General features: G+C 40.2%; 1 protein-coding gene across 1 annotated transcript in view; it reads right to left on the bottom strand.

The window, feature by feature from the left end:
* ACER3 (alkaline ceramidase 3) overlaps positions 1–13,952 on the bottom strand; it is a 56,119-nt gene extending 42,167 nt beyond the window's left edge. Inside the window, exon 1 of the mRNA XM_021533925.3 lies at positions 13,771–13,952. Coding sequence (XP_021389600.1) covers positions 13,771–13,873 — 103 coding nt within the window. The 5' untranslated portion in view covers positions 13,874–13,952. The remainder of the gene's footprint in view (positions 1–13,770) is intronic.
* Between the last annotated feature and the right edge of the window lie 403 nt (positions 13,953–14,355).

Genomic DNA, 14,355 nt, shown 5'->3' with positions numbered 1-14,355 from the left:
CAACAGGAATTTTGCCAGTATGTAATTACTGGACTCCCTACTTGCTAATGTACATGAAGGATCAATATAAACTTCCTGTCACTTATTGAAATACAATACAGCTTTACTGCAGGCTGGAACACAGAACCAATGCTAACTTTTTAAAAAAAATATAAAATAAAAATTTTAAAAATTGGAGTGTGGGGTGTTGGTTTTTAAGCTACAAGATCCACTTCTTAGATTTTATTATTCACCTTTCCAAATACTAAACTAGCCCTTGATTTTGTTTACTGGGACATGAACTGAAGTTACAACTTCAGCAATTCAGCTGCAACTTGTACTGGCCACCACATTTCTAATAACAAAATGGGAAACATACTGAAGGAACTAATAAACTGCATAAGCGGTGTATCAAGGCTTCCTGAGGAACTATAAAAATGAGTACACATAAATAACAATTCAAATAAATGGATCTTTACTGAGCCTATTAGATCTTATTAGGTATTTGAAATAATATTGGAAATCTATAGAGCAACTTCACATAGATCATAGGAATCATAAAATGAAAAGACATATAAAACAGCACAGAAAAATGTAATGAAGTACATTACAGAGGAATGCTGCATTAATCTAGCACTGTATAGAAACTGTCATACTATTATGAGAAATACTGTAAGGCACAAATGAGAGGGAGGGAGTAGATACAACTAGGAGTACTACACAGGAAAAAGAAGACTTGAAAAGGGAAAAAGCAGCTACCTAAATCTCAGCCAGACAAAAACTACAAGAAAGCAATGTGGAATCCAAAGGATTTACATGGGGGAAGATTTAAAAAGAAATATTTATTTGCATTGCTAAAGAAGAGCATTCTGATGAGCACTAATAGGTTGAGCCAAGGAAAAGGGAAGTTTCAGTAGGACATCTAGAAATCTAGCATCTGGCAGTATCAACACCTCCCAAAAGAAACCATGAATCCTGGAAGAGTTTCAAACAGAATGGACAACACACTGCAAGACACATGAAGAAAACAGTGCACTGTGGGTGAAGAAAGGTGGCAAAGGAGGCAGAAACATGGGCTCCTTCCCAAGGCCAGCACCAGCTCGATGCATACCACTGGTGCGAGCACACCGCGTTCCAGTCCCACGTGTCTCAGCCCCAGCAGCAGCAGAGTTGCTTCCATTAAGTCCAAGTGCTGGGACAAGGCCAAAAAAACTGAAGGCAACATTGCTGCTGCAGAGCTGGTGGCCAGCTGGAAGGTTTATGTGATTAAAGTCGGCATGCAGGGCAGCACTTCTAGACCTTCTAGGCTGCTTCTCCCTTGCTGGGCCTCCATTTCTCCAGGATAGCACAGCACAGATATGTAAGTTGATATCCTTTTGAAGAGGTAAACCGTTTCAGTGATATATTGGATTGGGGAGGGGTAAAGAGGAAATTTTAGGAAAAAAATTAATTATTAACAACATAATTTGATTTTTCTTTTCAGTGCACATTTATAAGTGGTTCCAACATGCTATGTCAAGTGATACATTCCAATTTGTGGTTTTACACACTTTATATTCCAGTTGCAGAATTCATTCCCTTGACATTCATCATATTAGTCTAGCTAATATTTTTAGATGGTTTTTACTATGATTACAGTATTTCGTGTTACACTTGTGTTCTTCAAAACAATCAAAAAGTATTTAGAAGAGAAAGCCACCGACACTGCTGACTAACAAAACACATACAAGTAAGCTCAGTTCAAACCTGTAAAGTGTGGGTGTATTTTCTTATGCACAAGCCTCTTTGGAATGCACAACCTACAAAAGCCCTCATTATAAACTGGTTCTGAATTGCTCTAGGTTACAATTAAGCTATCCTTTTCCTTACCCTCATCTCTGCAAACTGCTTTGCTACTGTATAGTAAAGGCATTAGAAAACTACAACCTAACAGAAGACTATACTAACATTGACTTCGCTTCTTATAAAAATAAATGAGAGAAAGCTAATACTAACAAATTCACATTGTGAAGCTCCACTTATTTCTTCATAAGAAATCAATACGCTTGGAGATACCCTTGCAATCCCAGAAATACAACATTTGTGTTTATAGTGCAAATTTTGATTTAGACAGTGAAACATTTATTGCGGGGACAAAGAAATTTTTGCTCTTTCCCCTCAAATCTAAAATACATAGGCCACCTATTTAGTCTCCTTTACTGCAGGGTCTAAGCAACCCGTCTTCTGTCTCAATATCCCTGCAAGACAGGCTGGATAAAGCTGCCTGAGTCACAAAGAAACCTGCATAAAACTGAAGTCAGGACCTTCAAACACCAAAGTGTTCCTCTAGCCACTTGACCATCCTTAGCTGCCACAATAAAAATGAATGAGTTACCACACCGCTTCTCGTAAGTAAAGCTTCAAAGTAGAAAGTGCAGTCACAATAAGAGCTGGGTACTTTCCAGAAACAATGTTTTTGTTACCAATTCTCATATTTAGCATAATGAACTTCTCCTCCTGGAACACTTAAAGGCTATCAGAAATGAAGAAAAAGTGCCTAAAGCCCCAGAACTTGTATTGATTTTTTTTTTTTTTTTACGAAGGGTAACTGCTGATTATTTCCAAGGGATCTATCTCAAAACTTTTCATGGGTGAAGTCTGAGATCAGCATGAACTGCTCTTCCCCAGAGGAGCATTAGAAGGACAGATTAAAATGTGGAGGATCAGCTGTGAAGTTTAACAGATAATTATGAAAGCAATTGCAATGAAAATGTTCTGAGGTGATAGACCAGAATAGGGATAGCTACAACACTTATATTAAAAATCCAAATACTGTCTTCTCTTTTGAAGCCTATTATCTTACTGTAGTTGTATGTTTATCACACCAATGCCTGTCACAAGCGCAGGACATGGTGGAACATTAATAAATGGTTTTTGCATTTTGAATGAACCATAACATGAAAAATGACAGTATTTAGAATTGTAATAATACAGATTGAAGGATCTATTCATAACCATTTTTTTGAGATTGCAGGAATCAGCTTGGACAAATATGATAGTATACACCTTCTTTACAGGACATTTTATTCTCAACCCAAGAAATTAACGATTAACCAGAATGCAAGGAACAAACTTGCATTACAGCCAGATGCTATGCCATCCTGTCATATTTTAATATTGCTTTCCTAAGGTATGGAAAACCACAGAAAGCATAATTTCTCTAATAAACATGAATCTGAGATGATAGCAAGCACACCAATTACTTTGAAGTACACCTGGAAGGATTTTGAAAGCAAATTTAAAGTAAAAACAGTTGACATAAGCAGATCATTTGAAATACCAATCTAGAAAGCTCGATAAAAGTAAGTGCTTGTATCTGGAAAATGCAATCTAAATCCAAAGAGATTAGGCTGAGATGATGTAAAGTTAGAATATTACATGCAATAAGCTTGTTGCTGAAGGGCTGATTTGCTTCTTTTATATGCTTTACAGGAAAACAAAATAAAATGTACTTTAAACATTATTTTAAGGCAGGTTGATGATGTTGGACTGGAAGGAAATAATAGACATGGAGATTACTGTTCAGCCCCTGCTAAAACTAAGCAGTGACCAATATATTATACTGATCATCCATGTAATTTTCATCATTCTTAACTCCTTCCAGCCATTCTCCTGTGGTGCCATCAGCATCCTGGCTTCCTGTTCAGTGTCTGCACCAACTCCTCTAAGTCAAAGCCTCTGTCCAGAACACAAAGCAAAGATTTTAGCAGCTGACAGCTTTGAGCTACCAAGTACATCCAACTGAGCATCTGTCAGTCGTCACTACAATGGAAAAACCAACTTGAGGCATGGAAGCTGTGGGTATCAGCCCAGAGGCTCTGGCAGGACTGTTCTAGGCACTACACAGTAACAGAGAAGAGCCTTAGGGGAGCCCAACAGACTCACTGGATGGTGTGCAGCAGAAAGTAATGTGCACCAGTGCTTCTGTCCAGGTATTTGTAGCTTTAGCTTGGGTAGTCCATGTTCAAAATCCAAATTCTCTTGCTTTCTCTTTCTTCCCTTTTTACTATCAATACAGATTTCCCCTGGGTGTCCAGAACAATTAAAGCCTCTTCTACTAATGACTCAAGCCATTATTTTTCCCTACTTGGATGGCAGGAAATTAAAGGTGAAATATTATGTGACAAGTGTAGGAAAACACATGAGAATAATTCAATTGGTCAGCAACCACAGCCTGATTCAGACACACTGCAGCCACTCAAATACTGATTGGTGACATTCACCCTCTTTATCATCAGTAGTAATAAAAAATTCCTTCCACAAAGAACCATATTTTTTCTTTTTTCTTTTTTTTTCAGGGCTGCCATAAATGAAAAACCCTAAGGCTACCTGGAACATGTGATGACAGGCAAGTGATCACAGAAATGACCTGGAATCATCATCTTCACTCCTAAATAGCTAACTTTATCTCTTTTATGTAGGTACTTCATTTCTCCAAAGTTTTCATAACCTTTTCCAGTTAATATAACAACCTCCAGCAAAATCTTTCAACAGTACCCAATTAATTCGATAATGCAAGAATCAAAGGTTGTCACTCCTAGTCTACAAATAAGTCCAACTATATTCTTTAGTCAGTGTCCAATTGCCATTTCAAGACAACCTTCTTGTTCATGCTTGAAAAATGAAAAAAAAAAAATATTAGCAATCATCTGTGATCCACAAACCTTGGCAAAAACTATTTATCTGGAGGGAAAATGAAGCTTCTCCACAGAGACAGTAAGATCAAAGTCCATATCTTAAATATCTCACAGTCTAAACCAAATAAAGGAAAAAATATAAAATACATTGAAGGTTCAAACTTTAAACACTATATTTTTTTAATAAATATAAAGTAAAATAGTACCTACACAATAATAGTTCATAAGATGGGTGGCAGAAATTTGGGCAGAAATCTGTTTTACTGAATAAGATACAAAATAGTTGAAAACCATATACAAATTAGACATGTTCCAAACAAAACGCAGCCCAAAGCCTGGCAGAGGAAATCTTTCAGAGGAAATGCTTGAGACAATTGTAGAAAAAAAAAAAATAATAATACAAAAGTCAAGGGGAAATCAGCATGGAAGAGCTTGGAAGGAAATGTGTTTAAGAAACGGAAATTGCTTTACAGTATTTATCTGCAGTGCAGAATAGAGGGGGGAAAAAGGACATGAAACATTAAATTGGGATAGACTCAAGAGTTTCAGCATTTCAGTTTTGTGAGGAGCCTTGCAGGATTATAAATCTTGGGCCTTGAAAGATTTAACAGCCACAAAAACTCTGAGTGAAAAGCAACTGTGGTATCACAGATCACAAAGGCATAGCAGTTTGTTTAAGTGAATGAAAACAACATCTGCTGTATGATTTCACTACCATTTCTCTGCAGCATTTCTCTGCTGCTTTCCAAGGCATTGACACAATTCAATTGAACCAATTCTTAGAGAGACACTGCACTCACGAGTAGCACAAAGCAGCAATGATCCTCTGGTTTTTGCTCTGCTACACCTAAAGAAAGCCCTGAACTTCCACACTGCTACTGCTAGGAGCAGCTTGTGGAGATGGCATTAAACTGGTATGAACAGAAGTGCATTTTCTTCTACATTTTTGCTACTAAATTGAAAAAATAAAGCAAAAAGTTTTGTTTCTCTGATTTTCCAGGCAGTTTACTCATACACTGGGGTCAGCAAATTGTGCATAGCTTATTCTTTCTGCTTATACAGCTCATTTTCACAACTGTGAAAAAGACTTAGAAAAAAAGAAACTAAAAGACAACAGTTTTCATTCATGAAAAAAAATATACCTGGAGCAACTCTGACTTTATATATTTGTGTTTTTTTTCTTAATTCTATAAGATTTAAAAATCTAAAAAAATAAAAACTGTCTGTATCCTATGGAAAGAATGCAGGAATATTTGTAGAAATACACCCTGCACCTGCATGCAGTAACCCCCAAAACAGCCTGGCTGCTGCAGTCTGGGGTCAGCAGCAGACCTGGAAGTCTCTGGCAGGACAGCAGCATTACAAACTCCCTCCAAGAACAATCAGATCTGTAATGAGACTCACACAAACATGAAAATGTTTGCTGTGTAAGAAAGGCTAAGTACTTGTACAAGAAAAATATACCCATTTTACTTAGAAGTAATGTAGAAGTAATCTTACCTAGGAGTTTACCTAAAGTCCTCTCTGTGACAACAAAATCAGTTCATTAGTTCTGTTGGTCATTTCAACTTCCTGTTGCAGATTACCCATTTGATTTCAGAGCAAGCCAGATCTGCAAATCCTCTTTCTCAATGACATACAAGTAATTTTTCAGTTATCCCTGGGTTTCCTCAATGAAGTTTAAAATACCCATTTGAAGGGATCACAATAGCATGCTTTCCAGTCAGGAAGCAGGTCTTTGCTTGAACAAACAAATGGTGTTGACCAGGCAGGATGAAGAAAGAGATGCCATTTGTTCATCAGGTTAACACAGAAATACCTCTGTCCCAAGACTGAAAGTGTCCAGACTAATTTTAATGTTCACTGCTCTAGAGGATGTCTTGAGCTAATACTATATCTGTTTCCCAGATGCTGATTCTTGTTCAAATGAAAATCCTTATCCAACAGGAATTAGCAATTACTAAAAATCCAGCCTACAGAGCAGTGGCATCATGAGCTTACTGCAAATAATGAACTCATTAAAGCATATAAATCAAAAGCTTTAGGGTCATGTAATATGACTATTAAGTTGGATACCTTGAAATCCTACTAGTTGGAGTACATATAAAATTCATATCAAATTCATACAAAACATACAGATATTCAGCTCACCCCTAACATCACATCTTTTCCTAATTCTGCTTGTCTGCTTTCTTGTCTGAAGAAGTCTAAATCTTGCCTTCTCAAATGTAAAAGTTAAGTCTCAAACTAACATCCTGAACCTTGCCCAGCTCTATCAGGCCACACTCTTGTCCCCATCTCCAGTTCCTCTGCTTAGAGGGGAGACTTGCAGTATTACCTGGACTTGGCTAAGGGAAAATACCTTCCTGTTCACAAAGCCAGCCAGAGATTCTTTAAGAGACACACGCTCTGCACATACCATTTCAGGGTCATTCCAAGGACGCTGCATTCAGAAAACACGTCAAAAGGGATCAAGGAACAATGTAAAACTAAATATAAGAAACTAAAGCCTCAGGACACAGCTGGGAAATAGACACTAATCTCAAATTTGAAATAAAGTTTGGAATTTCCTTTAGGAAAGTGCTGCAATGTGCAGGGCAGGTTGAGTCACCAGTTGGTGGAGAAGCAAAGAATTGAAGAGGAATCTTGTAAGGTTGAGGAAGGGGCACAAAGGGCCCAATCTCTTCACTGAAATTCACAGAGAGAACGACTTATGCCTCCTGAACTCCAGACATGCTGAAGTATGTACCCTGCCAGAGGATGATGGACCTGACTGTAAAGGAGATAATGATCCTGGAGATGCTGACTGCAGTGATCATTTAGAAACATCAGTTTTTTAGTCACTGGTCACAGTGCACATGCAGCATATTTCTTCAAGGAAATTAATTTTTAGAAACAGAAAAAAATATCATGGTTAGACACTCCTTTTTTTTTGTGCTATCACAATAACTCTGAAAATTTATAATTGCATTTTCAAGTACAAAGAAGGATCTGTGCCTGAAACCTTAAATCTAAACAGTACCTAGCAAAATCACTGAGCCTCTACGCTGAGCTCGCCTATATGGGCTTATTCACATAAATTAATGGTAAATGATTGACACTAAAGCAGTGTTGCTCTGGGGTTTTATTTATTGCAACATTCTCTAGAATTTCTCTTTTCCTGACACATTTTTTTTTGCTCTTTGTAGTACTTCCACAAAGACAGAATAACCAAGCACCTTTAATTCATGCAGCTGCTCACCTTCCCTGCTAATGGACGGAAGAATGAGTGTAATTAATGAGGCAGGTACAAAGAGCCTCCCAGCTAGAAGGCAATCTAAGGTAGGTAGCTTTGGCCTGATAACTTGCAAGTGGGTTCTCTTCTAGAAGAATAATGTCATGTTTAGATAACATTTTGGACTATAAGAACTCTTTGCATTTTATAACCTTTCATGAGCCACAAACCTTTCCATGATCCTCTTGAGAATCAGAGAAACAGCCAAGTGTGTGAGCACTCGCATGTGTTGTAAGACAAAAAACCATACTGCTGAGCTCTTGGGACTGGAGACAATTCCCAGACTTTCTCTGAAGATTTTTGCATCAATAATTAAATCTTTCTTCTTAAAAAAAAAAAAATATTTCTTACTTATCTATGAAAGGCACCAGCAAATATAGAAAATACATTACATAAATAGCAGTTTCACACACACACAAGACATAACAAACCCCATACTGAAGACTTTTTGTCTTTCAATTATGACAAAAGTTTTTAATCTGTAACTAAAAGCTCATTAAAAGTAACTTAAAAGTCAGCAGTGTTCCCTTAAAATAATTTACTTTACATTAATCTTCCTATTTCTAGCTACAAATATATATTCTGCAAATTCATATCATGCAGTTCATAAACCTGTCTGCCTCAGTTTGCACATAAGAAAAATTAAATTGTACAAATGTCACTGCTCTGTTACCATTTGGAGTGGCAGATGTCCAACTGCCAGCTATACAAGTATTGAATATGAAGCACTAATTATAGAGTAATCAAATGCTTTGTTAAACCATATTTAAGAATTTTATTGTAGCTTAATAACTACACACATTAGTAGATAAACACACATGTGGTCCATTAACACAGCATCTGCCAGGTTTTAAGCATACCCATAACATGATGGATACATAAGAACTGATGATTGGAGAAATCAACTTTCCAAGAGCCTTTGACCCCATCTTTCAATGAAAGCTGGTGGGAAAAACTGAAAATTAAGCTGTCATGAGATCAAAGGTAGAGTTGCATCATGGATGAAAGATAAAATGAAGGAAGAATTAAAAGATAAAATTAAAGGAAGAATTAAAAATAATATATAAATCATTAGTGGTATCAAAATGCATCAAATCTGTGTGACAAGACTATCTTTAGGCTTAAGCCAAGAATGTACTTTTACAGCCTAGGGAAGGAAATAAGTTAATGCAACTGTATTTGCTACTGATTCAAAACCAAATAGAAAGAAATTTTTAAAAGTGACAGCAGAGACCATCTGGCTTATGATTTTGCTTCTGCTATATTATTTTTTGGAGAAATGAACCCCTCTTTCAACTTTTGTCTGCAGCACAAAAAGCAAGCTAGAAGTGTTCATATAAAAATGCACTGCACAGCTGAGCACTGTTCTGCACACTCCACTTGACTTTACACTCATCATCAATTAGTTTAATGCTTCTTTTACCTTTTTTGCTTGCAGTGTCTCCTCAGTTCAGGGAGCTCCCTCAAGAAGCCAAATAAATTTCCAGAGGAAAGTTGTGATGTGGTTTCTTCCAACGAGGTCATTAAATTTACACACTCAAATCCCTTTCAGTCTTAAAGTCTACAGATCTGTGACACTATCTTCTGTTAAAGCACTCTTTAGAACTCATCTGTGTCATGTCATCTTTAAATCGCTCCATCTCAGCCAGGCAGTTGGGCTGATCACACCCAATTAAACTTGATGATGTTTCCTTCATCTGCCACTTTATCACAGAAAGGAGAGGAAGAGTTCTTGAAGGCAGACAGTTGGCTTTATTTTAGTTTTCTTACTCTCACTTAGAGAGTACCTAGCCCAACAGTCCCTGGCTGCTTTCCAAAGCCTCTGGCAAAAAAGGCAATATGCAACAGGACACCCACGAGAAACAAGTGACAATCCATACGTGGCAGTAAAAATTCAACATTAATGACATTATTCTAAGTTTAAGTAAATTTTGCAGTTTTTATGTTTTAAAGCAATGATCCCCATGGAAAATAGAGATCTGCATCTTTGGCAGCTGTATTCTCTGAGCAATGCCTAAAAGGAAACAACAGTATTTTTGTGTCACAGTTCACAATGTCAGGAATGCTTGGACAGGACTCTATGCCATCCAAGATGTGAGATAAAGAGAGATCTCACACTGAACAACACAAGTCACCATAATCTTATCTCAATCTCTTGTCTGAGGCAAAAATCAGAAGATTGAAGGAAGTGGAACAAAAATAGCTAGAAACATGGGCAGATTCTCATGACATGGGTACGTTTTTTTCCTAAATAAGAGTCACATAAGGAAATCCCAGTTACAAGAAGTCACTTACGAGATCTCTAGTGAAAACAAAACCTAATGGATTTAACTCTGGTAATGATAATAATATTAAAATTTTTTTCTTATACAAAAGTATCAGAACATGCTTAGACAAAATCAGAAGCCAAGAAAGAAACAATTTCACCAATTCCTTGAGAAGCCTGAAGCAATGTTCTAGATGCTAGCTGCTGTAAATGCCAGCATAAGGATATACTATTCTAAACCTGTCATGTTGTAGATGATGCACATTACTTATGAACAATGATAGCTCAAAGCAACATAACTGGAAACATGACTCAAATTTGATCCAAACTGGAACACAACATTCTGTTGATAACAACAACATATTCACCCCCACGATTCTCCTGACTGAGAATTATAAGCCCTCATGTACCACACAGGGCTCCTTTGAATCTAAAATATTTGTTTGAATTGGTACTACTCTATATGCTCTCAGCAAAGGGAGTGTGTGAAGATTAGTTACATTCCCTCATCATATTGTACAAGAGAAACTCTTCTTACAGGGATGATTGAATGCAAGAAGGGTAAGGCTCCTGTCATAGAGATTCACATCAAAACAGACCCCCAAAACAATCCTACATGGGCTAAATTGGCCTGAAACATCAACCCTGCTAAAATAAGGAGTGAGATGTAACATTTGAGTGATAAGTGCTAAAAACCAGAACTTATATTTGCCCTTTTTCTATTTACTTATGTGGGAGGATGGTGGGTTTATCCTTTACTATTTTTCTTAATCAAGTTTACAAAAGTCTGGATAATTCAGCTTTCAAGCACCAGGACCTGGAAAAGTTTCTTTTAAAGAAGGAAAAAAGTCCCATGTCTACTACTTGTCCTCCAGCACACAGAAGTCAATCAGTGAGAAACCCTGAAAAAGGAATTACTATGCCATACAATAGGTTTGATCAGTGGGAGATATAAGACTCATTTTAAGGCTTAACAGAGTTAAGCTTGCAAAACAATTCTTTTCAAGTGATTTTCCATTTCAATTGGTTTAATATTCTACAGACGGATGTAGAGCAGTTAGTCATCCACCTCCACAGGGGACGAAAACTGACTAGGTGCAGACTCAGAAAGGCAAGAAAAAGCATTTTTCATTATTAAAAAAATGAACTTCTGAATACATGACATTGGATTTGGGATACATCAAGGGAATTCAAGTATGAAATGCTACACCATCACCTTACCTTACTTCCACATCTCTCACTACATACAATTGATAAGCTGCTATCATTTGCACTAATTCTTTAAGGAGTGAAGAGCAAGGAACTGCATGTGGGCTTTTGGAACACAATGTAGCAATTTTGTACTAAAAGTAGCATGTTAAAGCCAAATTGCTAAAAGGCACAAAAATGTAATTTGCACAAGCTTTCTGTTTGGTTCTTCAGCCTGCAACTTAATTGGTTTGGACCTGTCAGTATTCTTCAATCTTTGGGCCTCCAAAGTTTCTTATAAATTATTAGCAACAAACATTTAATGCAAAAATTTTTACATACAGTCAGCTGTACCTGAGTGGTAGCAAGTCAGAAATGGTTTTCACTCTTCTGTAAGGTAAAACTTGAACTAATATACCCAGAACACTTACTGCCTCAGAAAGCACCACTACAGAACCACTGCCGAAGAAAATCTAACCCATCTTGGCATCTGGGCTGAAATTAGCTGCTGTTAAGCTAACCCTATACCACAGCAGGCTTAGTTACTGTTTTGCATTTTAAGCTTAGACAATTTAAATGCTTTATATTACAGCACAGCCCTTATATACAGGTTTTTTTCCAGTGCAACTGACAGACCAACAAGCTGTGGTTCCAAACACCAAAACCATAAGGAGGGACTAGACCTTGTATAGCTACTCCCTTTTTCTTCAGAATACAAGCCTTTCTGCCTCCCATTACTCTCTTCCTCCTGAATAATCCAAAACTAGACTAAAAGTATCAGTTGACAAGGCAAACAATGCAGTAATTATTTTAAAAATTTACATGCTAGTCAAATTAATTTTTACATTAGTGAAGAAACAGAACTTCCTCTTCCCTATGAGAATTATCTCACAAATTATGCTTGGCAAAAAGGAAAACCTAAATATACATACTCTCCAAAAGTCTCATTCTATTTAAACTTTTAAGTTTGTTCCTTTTTAAGAGTATTTAATTTTGTTTCCTTTTCAGCCAGCCTGTCTCTTCTCAGCCATAAAGCTACACACTAACTTCCTTTTTCCTCTGAGCTTCTAAGCTGCTTATGCTGCTGTTGTTCATTTCAGATCCTGTTCTCCTTCCTATTCCTACACTCTGAAGCCTCTTTCACAATTATTCATTTTGTTTCCTCACCCATGTCAGTGTTTGCAACCAGGAGTCACAGCTTGGCATGGACACCCAGAACTCTCCATCTTCTGCATGCCAAGCTCTTCCAAACCACCGCTGAAGCATCTTAGCTATGTGAAAGGCCTCTGCAGATTGCCCACTTCAAGCACTTCAGGGTAGGTGAGCCTGGTCACTTTAGCACCCAGGGCCCTAACACTTCAAAGGCAGCTACCTACCTTATGTGTGTGAAAGTTTTTTGTAGTACAGGGCGTATGCCAGGCAGCAGCACATAATTATAACTACTACACCCTTTCAAGTTGCTGCCCAGGACACAAAAATATTTAGTTTTTCACCAAAACCTCTGACATAGGGCTTGATCTTTTATCATCTACAAGACGCTCCTTTCCCAAGCACCTGATGGATGACCCTGTAGTTGAAGCCCCTTCTTTCTTTCCCTAAAACATGCTAAATCCTGACTGTTTCTGAATAACAGTTTCGAGGTCAAACCAATGGCCTGCTCTCTTGCCCGTGCTCTGAGCTATCCTAAAAGCCAAACACATGAAACAGAGCGACCCTTCACGCCTCGCTTAACTCCCACCACCGGCAGCAGAGCCACCTAATAGATGGCGGTCATCACGAGGCACCAAAGAGCAGCTGTGGGAAGGTGTCATCCCTGGGTGAAGCATAGGAAGATAGCTTTTCTCTTCCTGAGCAGCTTCACCTGGTTGGACGGTCCAGGCGGGGCAGATGGTTCCACCTGAAGGGGAGCAGAGCAGCAGAGCGTGCGGCGGGCACGGCGCGGCGCCCCGGCACGGCTCCAGCCCCTCTCTACACCCGTGCCTGCGGGGAGAGCCAGCCCAGCTCCCGGGAAAAGCCCCGGACACACCTGCACCGCCGCAGGCCCCCGGCACCCCTGCTCCAGCCCTGCCATCCCTATGGACACAGGCCGAAAGGACGCGCTTGCGACAGGGGCCCACACAACACGCTGGGGAGAGAGGGGCTGCACCATCCCGTGCTTCCGACACGGATTTGTGGGGGAAGGCGGTAAAAAACACCCGTTTCCACCCACCAGGGCTGCCTGAGGGGCAGCGGCACCGGCAGCCCGCAGGAAAGAGGGGCCGAGGAGGAGGAGGGATGCCCTCGCTGCGGGGAGAGAGCGCGAAGAGCTGCGGGGAGGGAGAAGGAGGCGGCGGTGGGAAGCGGCCCCCGGGGCCGGGGCAGGACCCGGGGCCGGGGCGGCCACTCACAGAACTCGGCGATGTAGTAGGAGACGGCGTAGTTCTCCTCGCACCACTCCAGGGTGGAGGTCGGCGGGCCCCAGTAACCCTCCCGGTCGGCGGCCGGAGCCATCGCTGCAGGCTAGAGCGGAGGCAGGGCACGGGGCAGCGGGGAGCAGGGCGCCGGGCCCGGAGCGCGGGGGAGCGGGCGGGGCCGGCGCTGCGCCCGCCCGCGGGGCGGAGCCGCGGTCGCCGTGGGGACGGGCTGCGGCCCGCCGCACGGAGCGAGCGGGGCGGGGAAACACCTCGCGGTGAAAGGCGTGGGTGTGGGGAGAGGCTGTGGGGCACGGCCGTGTTGGGCTCTCGGCGAGCCCGCGCGGTGCGCCTGCGAGGGTGAAGCGGGGTGTGCAACATCGCGGCGCCCTCCTCGCCCGCTTTTCCAGCCGGTGTGGGGGCAGTGAGGAGGTTTCCTCACTCAGCCTTCCACTCCGGTTTTCCTCTGTAAGGCGAGCAGGGCAGTGTGCTGCCTTCATGTTGTTGAAACAGCCTCACAGCACCCTAGAATTATTTGGGTGGGAGGGGACCTTAAGGTGCATCCAGTTCCAAACCCCTTGC

Source organism: Lonchura striata, chromosome 2 (assembly GCF_046129695.1).
Source record: "Lonchura striata isolate bLonStr1 chromosome 2, bLonStr1.mat, whole genome shotgun sequence".
Taxonomy (NCBI): domain Eukaryota; kingdom Metazoa; phylum Chordata; class Aves; order Passeriformes; family Estrildidae; genus Lonchura; species Lonchura striata.
The sequence above is the reverse complement of the archived record's forward strand: the minus strand, read 5'-3'. Positions and strand labels throughout refer to the sequence as shown.